Source organism: Vipera berus (assembly GCF_964194415.1).
Source record: "Vipera berus genome assembly, chromosome: 2".
Lineage (NCBI taxonomy): Eukaryota > Metazoa > Chordata > Lepidosauria > Squamata > Viperidae > Vipera > Vipera berus.
In genome coordinates this window covers 115,896,897-115,924,421 of record NC_138203.1, presented here as the reverse complement: position 1 = coordinate 115,924,421, position 27,525 = coordinate 115,896,897, and the positions used below count along the sequence as shown (strand labels likewise).

The 27,525-nt window shown below is 41.0% G+C and overlaps 1 protein-coding gene across 1 annotated transcript; it reads right to left on the bottom strand.

Annotated features, from left to right (window-relative positions):
* Window positions 1–1,467: 1,467 nt before the first annotated feature.
* On the bottom strand, window positions 1,468–19,750 carry PLPPR2 (phospholipid phosphatase related 2). The gene is made up of 9 exons (XM_081316660.1): window positions 19,652–19,750; window positions 18,938–19,024; window positions 16,828–17,016; window positions 14,710–14,830; window positions 14,364–14,620; window positions 9,403–9,579; window positions 8,078–8,215; window positions 4,987–5,108; window positions 1,468–2,670 (listed from the first exon to the last, which is right to left on the bottom strand). The coding sequence occupies exons 1-9, from the start codon at window positions 19,736–19,738 to the stop codon at window positions 2,565–2,567; spliced, it is 1,284 nt and encodes a 427-aa protein (XP_081172786.1). The 5' UTR covers window positions 19,739–19,750; the 3' UTR covers window positions 1,468–2,564.
* Window positions 19,751–27,525: the final 7,775 nt, after the last annotated feature.

The following is a 27,525-nucleotide window of genomic DNA, read 5'->3' as shown; positions in this document are numbered from 1 at the left end:
GCTGTTGCTAAATGGTGCAGTCAATAATGTCACACTTTATAACCACTTTGCTTAGTGATGGCCATCATTGATGGAGAACTACCTATATAGGCATTATCTTGTATGTGTACTGTGTTCTCAGTGGGGTCTGTAATGGTGTTGTTGGTAGAGATGTGGGGACAAAGCAGAAATTTTGGTTTGTTGCAGGGGGTTCTGTCTTGAGGGACTACAAGAGGTGGTGATGGCTACTGCCTTGGCTGGCTTCAAAATAGGATTGGATCAATTCATGGAAGTCATGAGGATCAGTAGCTATTAGCCTTGATGGCAGTGGCTTCCTCTGAAACCCATCTGCTCAGAGATTAGTAGGCTTCCTGTGTAGTGGTTGGCTACTGTGAGAACAGACTAGATATGCCAGGGCTTCCAATTCAGGATGCTGTTGATGTTCTTATGGACACTTTAATTAGACATCTCTCAAACCTGCAGCCAGCCCTGAAGACAGCGTGTTTTTAGGTCACCATGAGAACAGATACACTGAGAAAGAAACTTGCCTGTGACTATCTAGGAAACTCATAGCTATACAAGGATTTGGAACTAATTCCATAGCTGTGCGTAAAAAAAATAATATGCTTAGTAGATCTCATTTATTATATCACTTAGCCTGAAAATAAAATGGTCTCTTTTGGGATTAGATGCTTTTATCTGATTTCACATTAATATTTCTTCATTTTGCTTTTTGCCATTTACTAGAACTCAAATGAAGGACACTGTCAAGCAAGTCAGATTGGTAAAACAGAACTTTATTAAAATAGATTTTGGAAAGATGTGGGAAATCCTTCACTGAGCACAACGGTGACAGTGTATTCTGCCAATTTTTTCCAAGCAACTGCCCACCCATCCCCGTGCTACACCCAGAAGGTGCCATGCAGCTGACCAGCAACTGTGTAGCAGAGACAATAACAATTATCAGCACTGGGAAGAGTAGCAGGGAAAGTGAGAAAAAGACAACCTTTCCTAATCTGGAATCCTTCAGATGTCTTAGACTACAATTCCCATATTTAAAATGAGAATAATCCTCAACATAGTTGGATCTCACTGATGGAGTATTGGAAATATAAGGGATCTCCAATTGTTCTTTGGAGGACATGGGAGGTATCATCATCCCCTTGGGCAGAACAGTGTGGAATAATCACCATCTGCCAAGCAGCTGCAACAACTGTTATTGAATATGGTGGGTGAGTCAAGAAAGTGAAGCTGTAATTGTGAGGAATCCACATTGTGAATTTAAACTAGAACAAAGTTAGCAATAAGTCATGGCTTCCTACATGTTCCTATATGTTGGGAAACGTAGTTTTGAAAATCTTTATTCATTGGAAGTAACTACAGAGGAATAAGATTGACATCTATTTCTTTTGCAATGAAAATATATCCCTAAGACAACAATGGAATAGGGACTCAGCTCTGCTGAAACCCACCCACCCCCCACCCCCAGCATGCAAATGGCTCCACATTCAACTACTAGGGTGTGTCTACTGGGAGCAAATGATCAAGGCTCAGAACTGATGAAACTTTGTTTAAAATGTTTTCACATTAACCTCCAGAAATAACAGCCTGGAAAGCAACAACAATTGTCTCTAGGAAGGATGTATTTGAGCTGGAATGTTATTGCTTGTTTCTGATGCCTAAGCTCAGAAGAAAGTGCTGTGGATCATGTTTAGTTTATTTTTCTTCAGCCAACCTTTCCTATGAAATGAACATATGAAGCTGAGCATGGAGCCTTTCTAATGACATGTCTCCTCAAAGCCTTGGACCAAGATCCTTCCAATGTTAGCTGAACGTTCTTCTCCATCAAAGGCCATACCTTGAGACCAGATTCTTATTTACTTGTATGACAAGGTTTATTGATTATAGCTCAATCAGAAAGTGTCAAAACTGCCTATAAAAGAAAACCCTAAGATTTTGAGTTATGTCCTATTTGCTTGATTTCTGGTCTTCAAATATAATATTAGCTACCATAATGATTAATTAGTCATTTTTCTGACTATTCAAGTCCTTAATTTGCAAATTTAATTTTAAACTTCTCTTATTAAAATTCCCACCATTAAAACCACCTCTCTTGGTCAAATGTGCCTTCTTCAGCTCACAGTGTATGGGTTATTTCCCAAGATGGAGCATTTTTTTTGGAAATGGCATCTAACTTTTTTTTTCTTAAAGAATCAGCAGTAAAGGAAAGATCCTTATCTGACGGATTTCAAGGATTCCAAATTCATAAAAGAATCTTGGCAAAGCAAGCTGTGATCAAAATCCCAAGAGCTCATTCCTAGGGAAGATGCTCAGTTAATAACAGAACTGGTGAATGGCATCAGACCAACTGAAAAAGTGATGGGGTTTTATTTTTACCCTTATTTGTCCCTCCCCAATCTATGCTGCACACTCACATCATAGAACCAGAACTATGTTATGACAACTAACAAACCTGATTCTGGGAAAGTCCAAGAAAGAGGTTGGGAAATGGAGAGTATGAGGCTAGAGGTCCCCCCCCCAAAGATCTAGCTCCACTGCAGGAATATCAGGAATGCTTCCTTAGGTCAGACATCACTGGTAACCGACCGGGATGGAATGACAACATCTGGGGTAGAGGGAAAGAGACATAGTTGAGCATCAGGTGGCCTCTGTGAACACAGCTCTGTGATTCTGGAATAGAGAAAGGGAAGGGAGAAGGGAGTGAATAAGTCAGAATGGACTTTAAAAACAGGAACAAACTCTGCAGATCAAAATTAAATTCACAGAGTATCCGAACTCAAGCTTTAGAATTCTTCAGCAAAGCCTCCAGCTGAGTCCCAGCAAACAGGAGAAAGCCAACTGTCACCTCTTTCCATCTTTAACTTCTTAGGCAAAATCAAACATCACCAGTCTTTAAAATATTCTCTTTTTATGTTTATGGTTCTATGTGTGTGTTTTAAAAGAGCAGATCTCTAGTACTCGTGACTGTAAGCCAAGGCATTTAACTTTTCATTGCATGGGCAAGGCTTTTTGCTGATGAGTTTGAATTATCGGGTTCAAGAGAGGATTTCCTTGTCTCTTCTTACACCACTTAACTATATATCTCACTTAAAAAAAGACTTGAACAGTGGAAAAGTATATCCTGGTGTAAACAAAACCAGTGAGCAGAACAGCACAGCAACACAGAAAGCAAAGACTTACATCGCAATCCTATGTGTGTTTATTCAGAAGCAAGTTCCATTTTGTTCAGTGGGACTTATGCCCCTGAAAATGTGCACAGGACTGCAACCTAAATGTGGAAATTAAGCTGTCAGTGCAAATTTTCCCAGCAGGCACAAGTCATTATCATCTCAGAACCTCCATACCTAGTAGCAATAGCTAGGATATTTTGCAGAGAACTAGTCACACAAGTACATTAAAACCAGTGGATTCCTATGAAATGTGTGCCTGTTTACAAGGGTCCAATCAGCCATTGGTGGGCTATGAAATGTACTTTTTTCAGGCTGGTGGTTGAGCAGAGAGAGGGGGACCTTCTGGCAGTGGAGTGGGTGGGTGAGTGGAGAGAAAGAGAGGTTGATCTCCTGCACTGCTTTTTCTTCTGTGTAGATTTTCAGTGCTTAAACCAAATGCTGAAGAATGACTGGCACTCCTGCTTTTATGGTGTCCCCTCTGCCTTAAAGGGTTAAAGGGAAAGGATGATGTGGCCAGAGCAAGAAGACATCTCCAATCTGGGGAATGAGAGTTAAGTGGTGCCAAGTGGACTGTATAGAATCACAGAATATATGAAATGTTGCCTGATTTCTTGCTGTATGCATTTTCTCAGGGAAGAGTGCCTCCTCCTTCATTAACATTTTAACATTTTATTTATAACTACAAACTTCATTTCTGTTTTGCCCAATTGGCAAAACTCTCTGACAGTTCATACCAGAGGTAAAACAGTAACACAAAATGATAAACTCTAAAATGAATTAATAATCACAGAATAAGAGCACAGTAAAATTAAGAGCAGAGGACAATACATTGCTATCCAAGCAGGTCTCTGATGGATTTGTATTTCTGGAACCAATACTCGTACAGCAAAAAAATGCATTAAATGAAATACTGTAGTACCAGGCATAAACTGGAAACTATCTAAGGACTTTTGGGACATGTCAAGTTGCAATTTGGCTCAATTACAGTATCAGGAAGACCAGGAATCATTGCTTCTAACAAGGCACAATATTTTCTTATTGTATCAAAGAGGCTGGGACAACTTAAATGAGCAATAACTCTGCAGAGAAAACTTTTATATTATACTACTTCAGGGGACAATTTTTATTCATCTCATTTTCATTTTTCATTGTAACTAGCTTTGTTATGCACCTAACTCTTTCCTATTTAAAATACACCCCAAGAAAAGGAAAGTACTATAAGCATGTCCCATAAATATTTCCCTGCTATTTCATTAAAACGTTTGTCTAGTCCTATGCAGGACCTTCCACATATAAAGCATATATGTTCTCCAAAGGCTCTAAGCACACAGCAGCAATAGTTGCCCTAAATATCTGAAGGACACCAGCAATATATAACATCATCCAGTCGCACTGTGGTGAAAAAATGTGTCAGAGCATATCACTACAGTAATACTGGGTAATGCTATTTACCTGTAGCGTGGCTAGTATGAATTCAAAAAGGTCATGCTTTTTCCAGGTGAAACATTTCTATTTGATCTTGAATACTCTATACCACCCTCCATTTCCCTTCTTATATTTAAATGGAGTTGATATCTGAAACTCCCAAAGTTTCTGCTTGAACATCAGGATATCTGATCCAATTCTTCTGCACCGTGACTTTTTGCCTGCCTCCGATGTTCAACCATATGTCAATTTGAAGTATCCTTTCCTTCTCCTTTCTTTTCTCTGATAGTTATTGCCTATGCCAACCCTCTGTGCCAACTTAGTCTCCCCTGAGTCTCCCCTGAGATTAAGCAAGGGGTCAAGTTAGACAGTTCTGGGAAAAGGCACTTACTCATAGGGATGGGCCATTGCTGCGCTGCCAGGTGCTGCCAAGTGTAGAGATCGTGCTAGCTGCCTTTCCAGACCTCTTGAAAGTAGTGTAGAAAATTCTGGTTCTTCTGGGGTGTCCCTCACCTGCTGCAAACCCTCCCCACCCAAGGGAGCAGCACCAGGGCAGGGCAGTAGAGGGGGAAGGCATGGTTAAATGGGAGAGAATGAGACAGAGATTAATATCATTAGATATTTACTATTCACACCCAATTGGAAAGAGGACAGAAATAAGTTGAGAACTTGTTTTCTTTAGGGAGAAATGTTAGAGCATTGGAATATTTGCAGTTGGGGAGAACCGAGCTTTCAGAGATAACAGAGCAAGAACTTGCATGTTAAAAGGCTTCATAAAGCTTCCTTGTATATTAGTTCATCATTTTATACACACACACGCGTGCACACACACACACACACACACACACACACACACAGAATTTGTTATAGGAAAAGGATCTATCAGTCTACACTGATTCTGAAAGCTCCATACGATTTTCATAAAGTTATCACTGATTGAACCTAAAAGTGCTAACAGAAATTGGTTGCCTGATCAGAGGCTTAAACATCTATGACAGGGAAAAGCAACATGTGGAGGAAATAGTTTGGGAGATAATTAAAGAACAACCTAGTGTGAAGGGCTAGTCTGAGCATCTCTCCACAGTATTTTGTGCTAATAGGATCTTGGTCATCCCAGCCTTTTCTTTCTCTTCCTTCCGTCAGAAATTGACTCTCCCTACTGCTGCATCTGCTCTTTTGATCCTTCATGTTCTTTCATTCTGCTTAACTGTTTTCAGCAGAAAATATACAAAATACCTGGGCCCAAAGACTGTTTTCTTCCTGCACTCATTCCCTTACTTGCCTGGTAACAACTCCTTCTATGCATCAATTTCAGCACTAACTCCGCAGTTTAAAAATTCTCTTGCCTTGAGATGAGGAGCAGGATGAAAACAGAGGTCTTCTAACAGAGGTCACGGTCAGAGATATCCTACTGAATCTTGCACTGAGCCAAGTATTTCTAAAGCCTCTATAATTTTATGATTTATACAACAAAGGATTTTTTTAAAAAAAATAGGCTAGAATGTTTTTAAAAGAGGGAAACTCTTGCTAGATATCAGTAGAAAAAACATTCTAAGGACGAAGCTCAAGAGAGCCAATCTGGTGTTGTGGTTAAGTCATCAGGCTAGAAACCAGGTGACTAAGAGTTCTACTCCTGCCTGAGGCACAAGGCCAGCTGGGTGATCTTGGGCTAGTCACTCTTTCTCTCTCAGCTCTAGGAAGAGGCAATAGCAAACCACTTCTGAAAACCTTGGCATGAAAACTGTAATTCGTTGTCTAGGCAGTTGTTAGGAATCAAAAGGCTGACTCAAAGGCATACACACAAAAAATGGGGAGGGCAGAACTTAGGAGCAGCTGAATGGAAAAAGTAAAAAGCCTAAGATGCCACATAAGGGCAGATGATTAGAATTCACCTGAGCAAAGAAATTACAAGAGTTCTTCTGGATAGTAAGGTAGAAATCAAAAGTTTCTCTGAAAGATTAAGTGGGAGCCTTGTACAAAAAGAAATTACACAATCATATTTTTGTTCATTCACAGGACTTGGTGTTTAAAAGCTTATAATCCTTAATGTGATTGTCCACTTTAAAGCTCATAAAACAGAGGACTAGCCTCCTGTGTGACTGTTGGCATTTATCTGTGAATGGTGAGATTCATCAAGCTTTAGATATGTCCCTGTGATAAAACAGTGATCCAATCGCAGTGGAACAATGGCTACTCAGTCTTTCCCCAGAGATCTGTGCAGTGACATGACAGCAACACCTGGTTTTCATTAGCAACTTATGATGGGCATCCAAACATGAGCCACCTGCCTTTCTAGCTTTTCCCCCTTTGAGTTCCCTGTCTGCTCCCTCCCTTCTGATGCCTAATCTGGAACAGCTTCACGTTTGTTTGTTTAATTCAATTTGTACAGCCGCTTAACTCAAACAAGTGAGCCTAGATGGCAATGCTCCCTTCAAACCTAGTGCTTACCAGCAACCCTTTCCATGAGCAAGTTTTGCTTCATTGATTTCTTCTTACTATTGTGTTTTCACCTAAGATTATGTTCTCTATAAGAGATGCCAGAAGCTACTAAAATTACCCTTCATTCTGGTTCCTCGATTATTTAGTACAATAACACTATGGTACTAAATACTACTTGAGCCATAGTATGTGGGGTTTACTAGAAATCTCCTAGCTAGGGATGGAGAAGCTCCCATAAGAGCTTGGCTGACAATCCTCTCCCTGGTGGCTGGAAGAACAGCGTTAAGCAGCTTTGTCCTTCATCACATACAGTGGAATAATACTTTAGTGTGTCTTAGTGAGTCTTCTGTTCCCACATGAGCATTAACCAGGATCTCCCTATTCTCTCCTCATATCCTATTTTGCTTGTTGAGACTTTTACTTTGTTACCCAGGAGTGCTTGTGCTCAGGATTTAGAAATATTCCTCACTTATATTAAAGGGAGTCTTTTCAAACTGATAAATCTCCTATCTACGTTCAGCCTTACCTCACTTTTATTATAAAACTATTCTGCAAAATTGTCAAATTCAGCCCCTGCACAGAGAGAAAGCAAATCCAGTGATACTAATGCTTTGTGTGTTATATCTTTGTAAGTGAGGAAACAAGATTCTGGTGTCTGAAGAGAAGAAGGTGGGCTGGGAGAGGATCAGTCCCAATGCCAGATGCAGGCATCTTAGTTGAGCTTTCTGTTCATGATTGCCCTGCCTGGCACAAGTCCTAACAGATTAAATCTCCAGTTTAAATTCCTCATATGTTTGAAAATAGGAATTCTCAGGAGAAGAGAATTAAATGGCAGCCGGACCAACCTGTTCTCTTGTTGTCCCAGATATTGCACGTGAACCCACTGGAGAGGTAAACGAAGCCCACTAAAACGCATTTTGCCTATTGCATCCTCAAATATGGTGCTAACTGTGCATGCGTGTATGTGGGTAGGTGCTTTAGGTTAAAGAGAAAACTGAAGAAGGGGAAGAAGCATGCAGGGGTGCATCAGGAATATCTCTTACTTGAGCCACACTTAATTTGTCAAGGGAACTGTCAACACAGGGCAACCCCAAGACTGGGATACTGGGTAGATTTTCAGGTGGAGAAACTTTCTTGGCTGAGGATATGGGGCTTTGGAAATTGTTGACCACACACGTCACCTGTTCAACAAAGAGAAGAAGAGCAGCATTAAAGGGCCCTTTTCCTGTTTTCTGCCAACATAGTGCTTTGTATCAGAAGAAACATTCAACAGAGCTTTGCAACTGATAAAGCCATTAACATAGTCGCTTATTCTTCCTTTTCCATTCCGATTGCCAGCTGCTTCTTGATCAAGCCCTAATTTTTCTTCATCATTGACCCATTTGTCTTGTTTTGAGCATGAGCCGTTAGGGCAGGGCTCACTTTGGTATTCACCGGCATGGAAGCATAAGCTGGGCATGATAGAGAAACCATGAGCTGCCTTTTTATTGAAATGCAAAAAGGAATGGGGGCAGGATGTCCATCTGAGCAGAGGAAAGTGACTGCTTGAACCTCTCAGCCATAGAAAAGGGGGTAGAAAGCTATTTTGTGTTTTAATAGGAACCAAGCTAATTTACATTTCTCTGTTACTCCAACCCAGAATAGCTACTTCTCCAAACTGTATTATGCTATTCTCTGTAAATAAATTTTTAAAGCCCATGCACAAATGTATATAAAGAAAATTGCTTACAAATATAAAGAAAATTAGAGAAAATTATTTGCAAAATATATACACCACAGAAAATGTCTACAGTACAATCTTTGAATAAGGGCTGTGTGACAGAGTGCAAGTATGCTTTAAAGAATGCACAGTTGTCAGTTCCCATCCCATCTCTTAAGGAACAGATAGAGAGTATGTGTTTTTTCTTCCACAGAGGAGGAAGAGCAGGAGAGCATGGACAAAGAGATATTTGGAAAAAAGAGCCATGCCACTCGAGATAGCTTCAATCAAATAAGAAATGGCCTCATTCATATCTGCATTTGGGAAAACCATAGCACAGTCATCAACACATCACTAACTAATACAATAAGGTAAGGTGCTCCCCAAGATCCTTATCTTACCTTTGTTTTAACCCTTTAATGCTGGAATAGTTTTAGAAACTGCCTGATAACATACACTATTTAAAAAGGGGGCTCTACCCTGCAAAACCTAGTAAAGAAGCTCCTACAGCATTGCCACTATATGTGCAATGATGAATGGAACTGCTTCTTCTTCCCAGAATACTCCTGATGGTGGCTAAATCCTAAGAAGGAAGCCCTGCCCTTTTCCCTACCAGCCAATATCCTCCCTCGAAGAGAGTCAAGCAGTCCCCAAACACAAAACACTTACCAGAAAGATGGCAATGGCCCCGCCGGTGAGGAACCCAGCCAGCACATCAGACCAATGGTTCCGGTACTCGGCCACACGCACCACACCCACCAAAAATGCTGGGCCCAGGAGTGCCAGACACAGGGATGGCTTGGCCAAGCGGGAGCCCTTCAGCTGAAAAACCAGTGTGACATACATCTGTGGGAAGGGAAGAACAGCAAAGGAGAGTTACCTGAGATGCCTTTCATCTTCCTCAAAAATTGCTCAAGATATTGGACAACATATCCATGCATATATAACCAAGGAACAACTCTTTTTAAAATAAGGGGGAAAAGGCAGATAGAAGACTACCCAATCTGGCATAGTGGTTAAAGCATCAGGATAAAAACTGGGAGACTGTAAGTTCTAGTTCTGCCTGAAGCATGATGTCAGCTGGGTGAGCTTGGTTCAATCCCTCTTCCTTAGCCTTAGGAAGGAGGCAAAGGCAAACTACTTTTGAAGTTTTGAAGGAGGCAAACTACTTTTGAAGACCTAGCTGTGAGGCAGCTCAACTGAGAGGTGACCCAGCTGTAAGGCAACCCAGCATCCTAGCTGAGAGGTAGCCCAGTGAGCCATCTGAGAGTCAGAGAGACAGCGCAGCAGCCCAGCTGAGAGACGAAGAGGTGACCCAGCAATCCAGCCCAGCAGCTGAGCAGAGGCCGTGAGGTGCAAACTTAGGTCACTGAACAGCGGCAAAATGGAGCTAGGTGGCAGCAGACCAGTGACTGAGAGCAGCACACTAAACCCTGAGCAGCAACTGTGCAAAGCTAAGTAGCAAAGGAGCAGATGCTCAGAGCAATGGCTGAAAGCAGCAGCGGACTAGCAGCGGCTGAGAGCAGTGTGGAAGATCAACTGAGCATTGGCATGCAGAGCTAAGTATGACAGAAGGCTGGAGTGCCTACAGCACTGACTGAGAGTAGCATGGCAGAGCAAATGAGCAGCGTGATGGAGCAAATGAGCAGTGGCTAAGTGAAGCAGAGCACCCAGATCAGCACATTGTACCTGAAAACCCCAGCAGTGGCCAGGCAACCGAAGGGCAAGAAGGCAGGGAGGAAAAGGATAAGTACATAACACTTGTGGACAGAGAGGAAAGGGATAAACTTTCAAGACAGGGTGTACAGGGTTAAGAGCTAAGCATCTCCTAGAAAAAAGCCTGATATTTCCAACAAAAAGAAATGTATAACACTTCATAAGGGCCAAGAGCTTTTGTAAATCCTTACATTTTTAACATTTCTGAAGTTTCATTAAAAACAAATTCTTGTTTCAAATTTTCAAATTTCTCTTTTAATTTTCAATTTCCTTTTTCAATTTTTCAATCTTTTTTCAACTATTAAATTTCTTTTTAATTTAATTTTAAATTCCATTTTCAATTTTTAAATCTTTGTCAATTTTAAATTTATTTTTCAATTTTTTTATCAAATTCTTTTCATTTTTTTTTAATTTTTCAATTTCTTTTTTCAACTAAACAATTAAAAAGTGTTTACTTATTTTAATTCTTTAGAAATTTTTAAATTCTTAATCTAGAAAATTTTTTTAAAAAATCATGGAAAAAGAGACTTAAAAAGGAAGATAGTGATGAATTTTTCAAGACAGAGAACAAAGGGTCAAGAACGTTTATAAAATATTGTAAATTGACACTTCATAACAGGGAAAATATTAATTTTTAGAAATTTTTAATTTTTTAACAAAAAATCATGGAAATAGAGACTGACATTATAGTGACTTTCAAAATGTCATTATATTTAAGCTTATGCCCACAGAAATCCCAAACTATATCAAATGTAAATTATATGAGTTACTAGAAGAAAAAGGGTCTAGAAACAACTCCTACCACTCTGAAACTCAACGAACAAAGCAAGAATCCCCAACCTACACCAAAATTAAACACAATAGGGAGCAAAGAGCTTCTAAAAAAATGACTCCATATATGAAGAAAAGGAAGAAAACCAATACACCTAAACTGAACATAACGTGTTTTCCTGAAAATAAGACCTACCCCAAAAATAAGACCTACCTTGACTTTTTGGGGTGGGCCTAATATAAGCCCTACCCCCAAAATAACCCCGTTTTGGGGTGAGGCACATGCTTAAAAATCAAGCTAGGGTGGGGGGTGGAACTACCTCACATGGTGTGCACCCGCTTACTGTTGCAGCCAGGCCTCCCATGAATCGACACCTGCCTTGTCGGCCCACTTCTTCTGCTGCCACTTGCCACTGCTTGCACGTGCATCACCCCGGCCTCCATTTTGCCATCAGAGGCCCTCAGAAAATACCTCTGCAGCTGAGAATAGAACTCCGAACTGACCCGCATGGTGTCCCCCAGTCTCCATTTTGCTGTCAAAGGCCTTCTGGAAAGGCCTCTGCAGCTGAGAACTGAACTCTGGATTGACGAGTGCAAGCGCCCACTGGAGGCCGAGGGGGCCACTGCACACATCAATCCGGAGCTCAGTTCTTGGCTGCAGAGGCATTTCCTGAAGGCCCCTGACAGCGAAATGGAGGCTGGAGACAATGCGCACGAGTGGCAGCTAGTGGCCAAAGAAGAAGTGGGCTGGCTGGGCGGGGCTGTTGGTGCTGCCGCCAAGAGGTGAGACTGTGGAAAAGACATCCCCCCAAAATAAGACCTGGTGCCTCTTTAGGAGGTAAAAAAATAAGACCAGGTCTTATTTTCAGGGAAACACGGTAATAGAGAACAAACAGCTTCCGTAAAAATGAGTCCATATGAACCTAAAGAGCAAGAGCAATGAAAACATGTCATTTTTAGAAGAAAACAACAACCAAGAGCAAAACCCCTGCTATCTACCCTAGCCCACTCCAGTGAAACCCCTCTGGAATTGAACAATCGCTTTTAGTCTCCCCCTGGAAGAAAATATGCAGACACCTATAAAAAAGCAGTCATCAATAGTTTCTAAGAAAGAGGCACAACCTCTACGACAGGAAGAAAAGTATCCCAGACTTCCCTAAGGGAAAAAAGTGAGTATTAATGATAGGAGATTCAATTCTTTGGGGAACAGAAACTACAATCTGTTTCACCCTCCTAATGGCAGGTTCTGGTCACTGTTGAACCTGGTTCTCCCACTCAGCATTTTTCCATATTTCTTTCTCTTCCATTGGATCCGACAACAAAAAGTAAGGGAAAGTATAGTTTGGGAAGAAAGCAGCTCCCAGAAGAGCAGGCTTCACAAACCACTTGCTTCCCTTATGGCTGCATCAGCCAAGGCAAGAGCAAATGAGAAAGTCAGCTATTTCCTTGCTTTTTCCTTTTCTTTACTGCATAGAGAAAAAGCATGGAAATAAACCACAAGGAAACAGGTATTCTTAAAAATGGATGTGGTAATTAAGCATTACAACCAAGGTAAATAACTACTCCAAGAAACTGTGGGGAAAAAAAAGTTCAGTGCCAGTTCTACCACCTGCATCAGTTGCTTAAAATAGATTTGCAGATGCTGTACTCATATTCAACTGCAGATACCGATGTGTTACGGTATCTAAATACTGCATCTAAACACTGCTAAACAAGCCCTGCATCCAGCTTTCTAGAACTATTGCATTTCATAGCATTAAATCATTGTCTAGTCAGGGGTAGGCAACCTCGGCACTTTTATGACTCATGGACTTCAACTCCCAGAATTCCTGAGTCAGCATAGCTGACTCAGGAATTCTGGGAGTTGAAGTCCGTGAGTCATAAAAGAGCCAAGGTTACCTACCCCTGGTCTAGCTAGAATGTCTTTTTTTTTCAAATAACCTTCAGCGGCATACACCAAGCATTCTTTGTTGTTGTTGTAGACAATGCATTTATTGCATTAGTCCAGTGTTTCAGATTCTAAAAATTCCTGTTCTGTCAATGGCATGCAGCACCCAGTCAGTGTCAGAGAAGCAAAGAGCCAAAAGACAAGAACTCAGCTGGCTTAGAGAAAAGCTAGGTTTTTCCCAGTATAGCATCAAGGGACCTATTTGGTTTTACTGCCTTCTAATGAAGCCAATTTCTTGGGGACTGCAGCCAAGAAATTAAAAGACGCTTGCTCCTGGGGAGGAAAGCCATGGCAAATCTAGACAGCACACTAAAAAGCAGAGACATCACCTTGCCAACAAAAGTGTGTATAGTCAAGGCTATGGTCCTCCAAGTTGCAATGTATGGCTGTGAAAGTTGGACCATAAGAAAGGCTGAGCGCCAAAGAATTGAGGCCTTTGAACTATGGTGCTGGAGAAGACTCCTGCAAGTCCCTTGGACTGCAAGGTGATCAAACCGGTCAGTCCTAGAGGAGATCAACCCTGACTGCTCTTTAGAAGGCCAGATCCTGAAGTTGAAACTCAAATACTTTGTCCACCTAATGAGAAGGAAGGACTCACTGGAGAAGAGCCTAATGCTGGGAAAGGTTGAGGGCAAGAGAAGAAAGGGATGACAGAGAATGAGGTGGCTGGATGGAGTCACTGAAGCAGTAGGTGTGAGCCTAAATGGACTCCAGAAGATGGTAATGGACAGGAAGGCCTGGAGGAACGTTGTCTATGGGGTTGCAATGGGTTGGACACGACTTCGCAACTAACAACAACAATGAGAAATGATCACAGTGAAGTCAAAACTGATCCTTTTTCCTGAGGTGCCAATGCCAAGCATATTTTTTGCTCAGAGCAGCCAGAGCTTTGTCACAAAAGATAGTTCCCCCAATTCTGTCCTGGGTGAAAAGATCCTGTGAATGTTTCTTTCACACTTTTGTACTGTGCCCACCAGAGGGCACTCCAGACTTCTCAATGAAACAGTCCATTCCCAAACCCTGACCCCCCTTCTGTGCCTGGGTGTATTGTCAAACTCAGTCTGATACAAATGGAAGTTGAGGCAGGGCATGGGAAGGGAATTGGGTGCTAAATTACTGGAAGAAGCTCAAAACTGCCCCCTCTTCCCTCCCTCCATCTTTCTGTCTGTCCTGTCATCTAGCTGCCCCTTCATACCACAGTGTATGCCACCGCATAGGCACTCAGGGCAGCGTCCTTGGAGGGAAACGCCTTGCAGGCAGCAGTGACCAGGAGAGGATTGCCAGTGCAGGCTGCCTTGTCTGTGACGTAAATGGTGCCTGGGGGTGGTTGACAACCCAGCACTGTGTAGTTTGGTTGGCACACGGACAGGAAATGTGGAGTCTGGTTGCCGGTCACCACTTGGCCTGCATTGGCAAAGATGGTGGTAGTGAAGAGGCCGAAGGAATAGACACCTATAAAAGGAAAAGGACAGGAATGAGGAAGGGGGGGCAGAGCCTGGGGACTCAGCTGGGTCTAGGTGGGAGGGGCATTCTTCTCTTACCCAGGAAGCGGATCGTGCGGCGCAAAAGAGGATTGAAATAACAGCACTCGCCCGAGATGATGGTTTTCTCCTTATGCCTTGTGGGTTGAAAGAAGAAGGCGGCCAATTCTCCAATAAGTATCTGGAGTGAGAGAGAGAAAGAAGCAGAAAGAAAATTGTACTTTCTCGTTAACAGCAGTTGTTTAAAGAAAGCTCTGAGAGGACAAACCTGTCCAAGGCCTTTGCAAAAGGGCTGGAGGATTTCTTCAAGATTCCTTATGTTTCCTCTCGTAAGTGAAGTACTACTAAGTCTTAGCATGGGAGGCTAAGTGACATTATTTCCAAAGGTCCAAGAGAGGCCAGCCCAAGCCGAGGGATAAATGTAGTATGCATTTCCATGAGGATAAACAGACACTTATTTCCCTACATCAGTAGATGAGTTCTGTAATCTAGATTTGGGAAGTGCTGGCAAAACAGATTGAAAAGCATCCTCACAGATCAGAATATAAATACATGGTTTTTTTTACATGACTTTTGGTGAAAACATAATTCTGCTGTAGATAGGATCTGTAGCAGTTCAGAGCATGATAGGACTACATCAGTGGGAGTTTAGTTCAAAGCAAATCATAATTTTATTTCCACTTTCTCTTTGGTCACTAAGGTATTTCCAATGTTAATGAAATAAAAGTAGCATACCAATGCCCACTGTGTAGAGAGGGCTGTCAAAGCGAGCAGGGCTCATGCAAAGGACAGAGAAAGGTGCAATAGAGAAAAGTCCATTCAATGGAGTAAGTCATCTAGGGAAGCAAAGCAATGAATTGAGGGCCTCATTAAAAAAATAGAGAGTGCTCCTGTCAGATCTGCCATCTTCAGCTTAGTGTTGTGCTGGCATTATGCCAAAAATTGTTTTGGGCAGGGAATGGGGAGGAAACAGGCAATTAGCATGTAGAGGATAGAGAAGATCCAAAGGGTGTATGTGTGTGTGTGTGTGTGTGACAAGTTTGTCAGAAGCCAGAGCAGTGGTGGGATTCAAATATGTGAACAACCAGTTCTCTGTGTGGATGCCACTTCCGGAAGTCCATTCTGGGCCTAGGCAACAAAAAATTAGCTACCTGTTCGGCCGAACTGGTGCAAACTGGCTGAATCCCACCACTGAGCCAGAGGTGTGAGAATCAGCCTGTTCCAGTCTTCAAGGCCACTCAGCCTGGAACAGGAATGCAAATTGCACCAAGTGGCACCAAATATCCAAGCGGTTTCCCAAACACCTATACAGCACACCATTGAATGATGACGGACCAGTCACGGAGGGGGGGCCAGGGAGAAGGGGAAACTTTGTAATGCTTTGCACTAGCCTACTTTCACTGCAACCACTAATCCTTAGTAAAAGAACCTATCAATTCAATCAAATCAAGTCGAGGGTCTTTCTTTCCTAGAGACCTAGCTTGGGCAAGCTTGACGAGTAATAACAGCTGAAATGCAATAGGGTCTGTTTTGTGAAGTTGGGCTCAAACATTCTTATTGGAGTTTCTGGTTATTTTTTTCCACACAGGAAAAGAATGGTGGGGAATAAAAAGTAGTTATGTTGCACATTGTACTGGTGAAGATGTTGGATGGGAGAGACCTATGTTCAACTATATGCTGAATTATCTGAATTAACACTGCCCTAATACTTTGTCTTTTATGAGACTAAATGGGGGAGAGAATTATGTCCTTTCTCCTGAGCAATTTGGAGGAAAAGCCAGGTAAAAGTGTAACAATGAAAACATTACAGAAACAAATCTGGGCTGGTACATAGGTCATTCTGAAAATACCTATATGAGAGGCAATGCCTATGAATGCATCCGAGCCGACAAAATATGTGAATGTATTATATTGTATGATTGTAATGGGCGTGTCTTGCGAGCCCTCAAATTCATCTTCACTCCATTTCCCAACACAGCTTCAAATATCCCTGGATGCCCTCATACTTCTTCCTTCTAGCAACCAGTTTCTTTGTGCTCTTAATCCCAAGGAAATTAATACTATCACAAAGGAGGCTGTGTCTATCTGTCATCATTGCCAAAGTATCCCAAGATCGATTTACCGGCCCTTCCTCTTAAGAGGTTCTCTCTCCTCCCAAATCCCTCATGGATCTCTTACCGTGACGGTGGGGACAGCAGTAACAAGAGAGTAGACCAGGACTGGAGGTGCTTGGCTACTGTCCTCTGGCCCAGGATAGGGTTTGGCCAAAGTATTGTCATAGCAGAAGAATCCTTGAAAGTGCACCGGAAAAGTGTCTGAATACTCAAAGTGGTAAGCCAGCACCACTGTGCCAGCCATGATCCCCAGCTGGAAAAAGAACAGGATGGGACATCAGGCACCACTAGCAGAATGGGAGGCAAGATTTTTCAGATCCCTGGAATCAAAGGGGATTGCCACCTGCCCGTTACTGCATGCAAACTTCTATGCCTCTTTCTTTTCTTACTCAGATGCAGGCTGAGGAATAAGAGAGGAACCCAGCTTCCTGGGCCAAAATAAGGCTGTTGTATTCCTCCCCTATGTCTCTCCACTCCTGGTTGCCACTTTTCCCAGACATTTCCCTTTTTGCAATTCATAGCTCATAAATGATGCAAGGCCAACTCTCAGGCAACTGAGCCCAGAGGAAGTGAGCTGAATGTAGGCTTCAATTTGACAGGGGAGAGGTTTCAGATGTATGTCTGTTTTCTTCTGTCCATCCACTTTATAGGAAGCATGTGAATGCTCTTCATGAGATGGAAATAAAACTATTTTGCATTTATAAATAATTGCCACCTGTCCCATTTCTTCATTTTTAAAAATATATCATGAAAATTTCTAAAAATCCATATAAGTAGATGCATTTTCCAAATGGCTAGCCTTTAATGAATATTTGAGGACCTTTCTAAGTTTAATAAAAACTTACACAAAAAATTTGGGAAAATTTCCCTGGTTTTCATGGGATGGTATTCAGATTTGTACCCTTGTTTGTAAGTAGATTTAATCCTAGAATAGTAGACTAAGTTCTTGAATATCCTTACATATTACAGAGCTGAAGGGTTCTAGGACTAGGCCACTAAAGGAAAGGAGGGACACACTAGTAAAAGCTATGAGATATGGACTGCAAACAGACAGATGATTAGATGGTCTGAAGCATTTAGAGTTTCCAGTATACTGCCCTCTCACAATGACACAGATTTTTCTAATCCTAATCTGTTAGTGCTGGCCTTACTGCCCACAATGACCTCCATATGTGGAATATGGAGTACTGAAGCCTAGACATCTACCAAGAAGAGCAGGGCTGGCCCATATAACAAGATCCATACAAGCAGTGCTTTTTTCTAAAAAAAAAAGTGCCAGAACTCTCATCTTGGCAGGCGCAGGAGAGGGGGAGGCGGCACTGCTGCGATCACGGGTGTGAGGGGTGTTGGCGGCGGACTGCCTCCTGGAGCCGGAGCCGGCGCAGCTGGTGCTGTGGGAGCAGCGGGGCCCGCTCTACATGGCGGGGCTGTGCGGTGCGGGCAGTGGAGGCGGTGTGGGCCAGGCACTGCAGGGTGGCCACTTAGGCGTGCAGGGCGAGGTGACGGTGGTGCAGGTCCAACACCGGGTAGGCCACCAGCCTGGCTGACATGGATGAGCACAAGGAAGGAGTGCACATGGACTCCGCAGAACCCACCTCCCACTCCTTGTCCTCTCTTACTTACCTAGTTGAGATGGTGTAGTTGGGCAGCAGGGAGGGATGCAAAGTTCCTGCCAACTCGCCTTCGCTGCAGACAACTTCCCTGTGCAATGTTTGTCGGCTGGGTCTTTTGGCACGCTCAGCAGCAATTCCTATTGGCTTTCGAAAGCCAATAGGCTTTTGAAAGCCAATAGAGGGAGTAGCACAGCTTGTGCAAAAGCTTTTTTTTGTGCAAAAAAAGGTGCCGGAACACCGTTCTGAGCATTCTATGGGGAAAAAAAGCCCTGCATACAAGCAATGCTGTGAATTACCCAAGCAGCTTTTTTTGTAGTATAGCATTGGGCAACTTTGCTTCTTGTTCTGCTGAGCAGCTTCCAGGAAACCTAGCAAAATGTCTTTTAGTTCCAAGTTTGAAAAGACTATCCCAGCCAAATGCTAATTCTGTATCCCACTACTATTCTTATAACCCTAAACTGAACTGGAGAGTGAGAGTGAGAGAGTGAGAGAGTGTGTGTGTGAGAGAGAGAGAGAGGGGGGGGGAGAGAACTTATTGGTCAAATTCCTTGGTTTTCTTACCTCCACAAACACAAAACAAGGTATAATGGTTAAGCTTCTTTTAAGCTCCTGCTTTCCACCAGCCATAGCAATTAGGCCTTGATACTTCTGCAAGGAAGAAGAAGATCTATAAGGGGGGGGGACCTCCAAAACCCCTCTGTATGTACATCCAAGAATAAAAACCCTAGAAGAGGTTGTATTCTATTTTAGGCAAATATAACTCTTCCCTACAGGATTTTTTTCTGATATTTCCAAACACTCATAACATCATATTTTAAGGCAGGTGTGTTCAAACTGGTTTGCGTTTGGAACCCCCTAAAACGATAAGTGAATATGTGTGCTCTCTCAAGAATTACTTCCCTAGGATTAAGCTAAGGCAGGAAATAAATACCATGGCTTATTTTTAATGATTATATTTTAATCTAAATATCAAAGGAGTATGTGGTTACAGTATTGCTTTGTCTGCTTTGGCCTTTGACATGAAAATTAGTAGCAAAGACCACAGAACATTTTTGACGGAACTGACATTGTGCCTCTAAACACCTGTTCAGCTTTTAAAAAAACTGTGACTCCAAACTGATTGTGACATTCTTCTCCTTCCCTCAAAGGTCCTAACCCAGAGTTTGAGAATAGTTGCTTTAAGGTCAAGCAATAACTTTGATATTCTATATGAAAACTATCTTACTATCTCCTCTTTTGGAGTCCAGATGCTCAGGTTTAGCAAAGTCACCTTACCTCGTCAAGTAGCTCGTGTAAAATATAAGGTTGTTCTAACTCAAGGAGGATATGGCATCTATAAGAGAATAAAAAAATAATGTCCATTAGTTTTTTTAAAAAAAATATATATGGTGACATACAATACAGGTAGTTTTTTCGACATAACCACAACTGAGCCCCAAATTTCTGTTGCTAAGTGAAACACTTGTTAAGTCAATTTTGCCCCATTTTACAATCTTTCCTGCCATATTTGTTAAGTGAATCATTGCTGTTGTTAAGTTAGTAACACGATTGTTAAGTGAAGCTGGCTTCCCTTTGACTTTGCTTGTCAGAAAATCACAAAAGGTGATCACATGACCCCAGGACATCTGCAACTGTCATTAATATAAGTCAGTTGTCAAGCATCTGAATTTCAATCACATTACGACAGGGATGCTGCAATTGTTGTAAATGAAAAATGGTCTTAAGCCACTTTTTTCAGTGGTATTGTAACTTTGAATTGTCATTAAACTATTCTAAGTTGAGAACTATTGTAAAATTGGGGAAAATGAACATTTTAACATACTTTTTTGAAAAAGCAGAACATATTTTTTTCGAAGTACCTTCCTGCCTTCAAATGTCCACTCCCCTAAAATTATATTGTAGAAACCTTGTGCACATATTACTGTGAGCATGGATCAATGCAGGGGTTTCTTCCGAGTAAATATGCATTTTAAAATCTGATGTACAAAACCAAACCATAAAGAACAATTGGTTCCAGGATCCAGCCAGCCAGTCAGCCTCTGATTCTGAGGAGTCAGGGAAGGAGACAAATTAAAGTAGGCATTTTAAAATTCTCTCTCTGAGGGTGCTAAATTTTACTTTGGCTATGAGAAGAGTGTGTGGAGGTGTATCCCAGAGTAAAACAATTTTTGTGAGTTAATGGAATCAAAGCAGGATTCAGCTCAAGAATTTGATAAGTATCTTATAATTCAAAGCAGAAAATGGACATTTTCCAGTCTGTAGAAAGAGCTGAGAAAACCTTTACCATGGCTGAGAATTTGAATTTCTAAGGGAATCTAAAATGAACTTTTACAAGACAAACTTTTGTCACAGGACTTTTGAATATGTTTAAGCTGCAAAAGGGAGTCCAAAGTTTGAGAAAAATACAGTCATAGCAGACACATTGATTGACAAAATCCGTCATAAATAGAAGGCTGAGTGTTTCCCATTGGTAGTCACTGCTGTGGCTTCCCACTTTTCACACCCCAATTTAGTGAGACAGGAATAAATCCACCAAACTCAGTGGCCTAGCCAAACCTGTAAAAGATTGTGTTGCATATTCATTTCAGATTGTAGTTTTGTTAAAAAACACAAGCATCTCAGGGAATCCAGAAACTCCAACTGCTTTTCCCACCAGCAAGAGTATATTTTAATGCAAGTTTCATCATAGTAAGATGTTATATAATCACTAACCCAACCTTGTTAAGAGTATTAATTAAAAATAAATACTGGAATATTTGCTCATATTCAGGTAGCAGAAATAAAAATGGAATTTTACAGTAAATTCGTAAAGTTATGCATTTTTGTACAAATATGAGTGCAATATAAAAAAATGATTTCACATATCTTCACAAATAACAAGAAAAAAGATGCAACTTTACTTATTTCTGGGCCTCAGTTAGATTCCCCAGCTGTTTCTCCTAATCTCTGCTCCTTTCTTACTTCTCTTTGCAGCACATCCCTCTCTGGCCAAAGAATTGGAAAATTTGAATGCCCTACTTAGAAGGAAGTATACAAACTCAACTTCAAACAACATTAGTACATGTTAATACTGTATCTTGTATTACTTTATGCAATTTATTCTCAGCAGAGAATCATGATCCTTGTGTAAATAGTGTACAATTTGGATGAGGACCTGTAGCAGGGAATAATGATAACTGTACATAAATGAGAGTGCAAAACACATTCCTCTATTAGAAACTCAGCTCATCCCAACTCTCAGTCCTCATAAATGCAAAGGATTCAAAACTCTCTTCTCACAGGTTGGGGGGGGGCTGACTCCTTGCCTGACTGCCGCTTCTTCCAGCACAGGTTGGAGCCCTGCAAGACAAAGCCATGCTGCTCACAGAGCTAGTCCAACTTGTCTAGCACTGTAACCAGTGCTGTAAGAATCCAGCTGCAAGATCTATGGGCTGCCTGCCCCCTTTGGAAAGTGACCCGCATCCATGGCAACTCATCAACCCCCTGAAGCAAAGTGGCACCCTCTGCCTCCGTGGTTTGGCCACCGGCATCAGTGACCATTTTGCTGCAAATAGTAATTAGGACAGCAGGAGTGTGTACATGTGCAGGCATGTGTGTGTAGAGAATTCATACATCCAGCATTCTAAGAGTGTAGCTTAGCAACACAGTCCTTTAAAACAGACATTTATGCACATAAGGACACGCACACACAGAGAACTGCAATTGTCAAAACTGCAATAATGCTACTGTGAATAGGCAATGGAGAAGTAGCAGTGGAGAACCCATTTGATTCAGAATGGAAGACAGATGTTCCAAGCTACCAGTTCTCCCCTCCAGGAAAATCCCCCCACAGTCTAGCCGTTGCATCTCTCACCTTCTGTCCGGAGGAGTGGCTTTTTAGGCAGCAGCCATGGCTTCCTCGGCCCACCTCAGTTCTTGTCTCCTCCTCCTCCTCTTTGGTAAGCAATTTTAACAGTCTGTCAGACAGAGCAAGGAATCCACACTGAACACGCCAATATCGTAATTAGACCCTGCGTTGCTGGATGAAACGTTGTTTTAGCATTAGCAGCTGGAATGGGGAAGAGAGAGAGAGAGGAGTGCAACACATACATATGAATGCACACACACAGGCACACACACACACACACAAAGGGAGGAGATAGCGGGAAAGAGAACGCTTCAAGAGGGGACATTCAATGTAATGCCGGCTGTGTCCCTTCTGGGTCAGAAGGGTGAGAGTCGCACTATCAAGTAGGCTTAGCTAAAATCCATAAATCAAAGCTTCACTTCCACTTCTAAACAAGACAGCTTCTTTGAATTGAGTTTCCCTGTAAAATACTGTATATAACTGGCCTCATATTTCTACCAATGATTAGTACTACAGGAAAAATGCACTAATGATCCAAATTTGTTGCCAAATATGCTTCAACAACAATTGTTGAGAGCACACATTTCAAACACAGTCAGAGTAACCAGAAAAACATGAATTACTAGTTACAGAAAATGTAATTCAGAGATAACACTAACATCTTGAAATAATTGTAAGAAGAAAGAAATTGGCTTACATTTTTCTACCTGTCAATTTTATCAGGAAAGATCTTTTATAAAATTGCTTGAAAGATCCTTGTGCAATCTCAAAAATCTGTGAACTAGAAGTAGTAGTACACGTGTGTGTGTGTTTGTGTGTGTGTGTTATGACATAGCTGGCATTACAGAAACCTGGTGGGATGAAACCCATGACTGGAATGGACTGATGGATGGATATAAATTGTTCAAAAGAAAGAGAACTACAAAAAGAGGAGGAGGATTTACACTACATGTAAGAGAATACTATATATCTACAGAAATGCACATGATCAAAGATAAAAGCCCCCCAGAATCTATATGGGTCAATATAAAAGGGAAAAAAGTGACATTGCCATAGGAGTATACCACAGGCCACCCAACCAATTAGAAGAAATACATGGATTCTTTGCCAACCAGTTAACAAATGTATGTAGGAAGCATATCACAGTGGTAATGGGAGACTTCAACTACCCAGATGTCAGCTGGGAGAAAAACTCTGCAGCAAGTGGGAGATCAAACAGATTTCTAACCAACCTAGCTGACAACTTTGTCATCCAAAAGATAGAGCAGGGAACTAGAAGTAAAGCTATACTGGACCTAATTATACATACCCCCAAAAAACATACAAAAAAACACTGCAAAAGACACACTAGAAACAAAAATTAAAATAAGCAAGAAAATGGTAAGAAAACTCCTACACAACCTTGATGAGTATAAATCACTGGGACCCAACAGATTACATCCCAGAGTTCTGAAAGAGCTGGCAGATGTTATCTCAGAACAGCTGCACCACATCTTTCATAACTCTTGGAGCACCGGGGAAATACCCGAGGATTGGAGAAGGGTTGATGTGGTCCCCATCTTCAAGAAAGGGAAAAGGAAAAAAAACAGACCCAGGAAAATACAGACCAATCCGTTTAATATCAATACTGGGAAAATCCTAGAAAAGATAATCAAAAAACAGATCTGTAAACAACTAGAAGCAAACAAAGTCATAACTAGTAGCCAGCACAGATTTATTAAAAACATATCATGCCAGACCAATCTCATCTCATTCTTTGATAAAGTGACTAAACTACTAGAACAGAGAAATGCAGTGGACGCAGTATACTTAGATTTCAGTAAGGCATTTGACAAAGTAGACCACAACCTTCTAATTGACAAGCTAGAAAAAGGTGGAATAGACAACATCACCACCAGATGGATCTGTAGCTAGCTGACAAACCGCCCTCAACAAGTAATCCTCAATGTACATCCACAGCAGTAGGTACCACAAGGTTCCAGCTTAGGCCAGTACTCATCTTCATAAATGACTTATATAAGGGAATTGAAGGGGAACTCATCAAATTTGCAGATGACACCAAACTGTCAGGAATAGCCAACACCCCAGAAGACAAACTCAGGATCCAAAAACATCTTGACAAACACGAACAATGGGCCCTATCCAACAAAATGAGTTTCAATGTGGAGGAAAAAAAAGTTTTACATTTAGGCAGGAAAAACCAAAGATACAAATACAGATTGGGCAAGACCTGGCTGAAAAACAGTAACTGTGAGAGAGACCTTGGAGTCCTTGACTCCACTTGACTATGAGCCAGCAGTGTGCAGCAGCAACCAAAAAAAGCTAATACAATCCTGGGTTGTATAAACAGAGGCACAGAAACAAGATCATGAGAAGTACTAGTACCACTTTACAAAGCCCTAATAAGACCACACCTGGAATACTGCAGCCAATTTTGGTCACCATATCACAAAAAAGATGTTGAGAGTTTAGAAAATATTCAGAGAAGAGCAACTACAATGATCAAAGGCCTGGAGACCAAAACATATGAAGAAGGGCTGCAGAACTTAGGTTTGGCTAGTCTAAAGAAAAGAAGAAATAGGGGAGACATGATAGCAGTATTCCAGTATCTGAGGGGCTGCCACAAGGCAGAGGGGGACAGGTTGTTCACCAAAGCATCAGAGGGAAGGACAAGAAACAATGGTTGGAAACTGATCAAAGAGAGAAGAATCCTGGAATTAAGGATAAACTTCCTGACAGAGAGGATAATCAACCAATGGTACAGCTTACCCCCAGAAATTGTGGGCGCCCCATCACTGGAGATTTTTAAGAAGAGTCTAGAGTCTAGACAATCACCTGTCTGAGATGGTGTAGGTTCTCCTGCTTAAGAGGGGGGCTGGACTAGAAGACCTCCAAGGTCCCTTCCAGCTATATTCTATTCTAATTCTTACTAATAGAGAAGAAGTGATAGAGAGAGTTGAAGCTGCCAGAACCTTGGGGGAAAGTGACCACGTCATACTGAAATTCAATATAATGCAAACACAAGCAATAGAAAATAATTCAACCAAAGTCTTAAACTTCAAAAGAGCTGATTTTAAAAAACTCAGAGAGAACCTAGGAAAGATTCCATGGATGAAAATCCTAACTCAAAATGCAGCGGAAACTCTGAAAAATGCTATCAAAAAACCCCAGTCCAGCTTAATACCACTGAAAAAGTAAAACAAGAAAGTCAAGAAGAAACCAACATGGCTGCACAAGGATCTCTCAGACAAACTTAAAGACAAAAAGGACAAGTACAAAAAATGGAAAGAGGGACACATAACTAAGGCTGATTATCAGCAGGCAGCCAGAACATGCAAATACGAAGTCAGGAAAGCAAAGGCTCAGAATTAACAAAGGCAACAGAAATCAAGGATAATAAAAAAAGTTTTTTTCAACATATTAATAACAAGAAAAAGTCAAGGAAACTGTAGGTCCAGTAAAGATAGAAGATGGCAAGGAAGTAACAAGCCATAGGGAGAAAGCAGAGCTGCTTAACTCATTCTTTCCATCAGTCTTCACACAAAAAGAAATTATAGCACAACATACCAAAAAATACTGCAAAAGACAGAAAAGAAATTACCACAAAAATTGCAGGGTCTTGCCCAGGCAGTTGCCAGGAGTAAATAATAAAAACTGACTCAAAATCTCTTTTCAATTATTAAGAATTTTAACATTTTCAAAAAAACTGAGTTTTTAAAATAGAAAAATCTATTCTTCAAATCTTTATTCTATTTTTTTATTGTTGAAAAACTCTAGTGTTGACTTTATCTCTAAAAATAACTTTGTCCAATATATTCAAAGCTATGAGGGTTCAAAGGCAGTTAATGTAACTGTTCCAGAGGATTAACAAATGTTAATTGCCATTTAGCTGATTCTGTTAAATTAGGTATATGTATTTGTGTATACACTAACAAAAGCAACATTATTCTATAGCTGTCACAAGAGTAATGGTAGTACTAAAGAGCTTGATTGCCAGGAAAAAGCCATATGTGTATGGCAGAATTTTTTTAAAAAAAAACCTGTTTCCCCATCTTTTCTTATGTAAAATAAACCATCCCATAATTAACAGATCAAGTAGAAAGGTCTTAAGCCACATCTAAAACAGACAATCTTAAAGATTTCCTCGGTGTTTTGCAGGAATTTCATGATGAAAATACTGGGTAAATTTTTCAGAGTGGGGTTTCAAAATAGATGGTGCAAGTTAAAAGAGAACCTCATGACTACCACATTTGAAAACCTAATCCAGAGAAAGATGATTATGGAAATGTGAAAAATGGCCAAGCAGAAAAATCAAACTAGGCTTCAGTCAGTGCAGAAAATCTCTCTTTGAAGCAGAAATAGGTTAAAACAATGTTCTTAGAAGCGCTTGGGAGACAGATTCCACTTTGCAGTTCTTCAGTGTTTAGAAGTTATTCTATGGTGCTGGAATGAATCAAGTGAGTGTGTGTTGGGAGATTACACAAGATAGTAAAACAACAACAACCAAAACCAAAACCAATAAAATGTTCTTGAAATAGGCACTTGCAGGCATGCAAGGATATACAGTTTGTTCAGGGGCGTTTCCATGATCACAGCAAACCATGGCTAGAGCTAGATATGAGAAAAGATTTAGTTAGCATGAAGTCTGAGGACAAACATTTCCCCCTGAAGAGGCCAGGAGTGGGATTTTAAGAAGGAGAAGATGCTACTGATGTCCAAAATACACAGCAAAAATGAATATGCTGTAAATTTTACATAGTCGTGCCATTCCAAGTGAGAATTAGGTCTATGCATAAAGAGAAAAAAGCATAATTCAATAACATTCCTTGGACATAAGGTTAGGAAGCTGCTCCTCCAAAAAGCCACATCATCACCACAAATCAGTAAACTGTATATTCAGGTCCAGTGTAGCTACATACTCCACTTGCATTGTATTCTTGCGGAGTACCTTGTAAAATAAACTACTGAAGATTTGTGTGAAAAGGTTTATTCTTTACTAAAGGGTCTTTCCCTAACCTGGTGCCTTTCAAAAATTCCCAACTAGAATTGACGTGCATACTTCTTGTTAACAATGAATATTCCAGTGAAACAAATTGTATTTTCAAGCACAGTTCTCAGTTTTGAAGTATTTTACATTTTATTTTTTAAAAAAAAAGTTTTGAAGGACTCATCATTCCCACTGGCATAGTTCAATGTTCAAATTGTCATGGTTCCGATAGATGAAACCAATTAAAAGAACTCAAGGCAAAGATTTCTTCCTTAAAGAACATTTTATTCAGGAAACAAAGTATCGACACTTACA

Coding starts and splice junctions, on each gene's coding strand:
- PLPPR2 (XM_081316660.1), bottom strand. CDS start 19,738: ATGGACATTATTTTTTTATTCTCTTATAGATGCCATATCCTCCTTGAG. Junction 14,831..16,827: donor CTGCTGTCCCCACCGTCACG/GTAAGAGATCCA, acceptor CTCTCACTCCAG/ATACTTATTGGAGAATTGGC. Junction 2,671..4,986: donor GCAATGGCCCATCCCTATGA/GTAAGTGCCTTT, acceptor TCTCTATTCCAG/AATCACAGAGCTGTGTTCAC.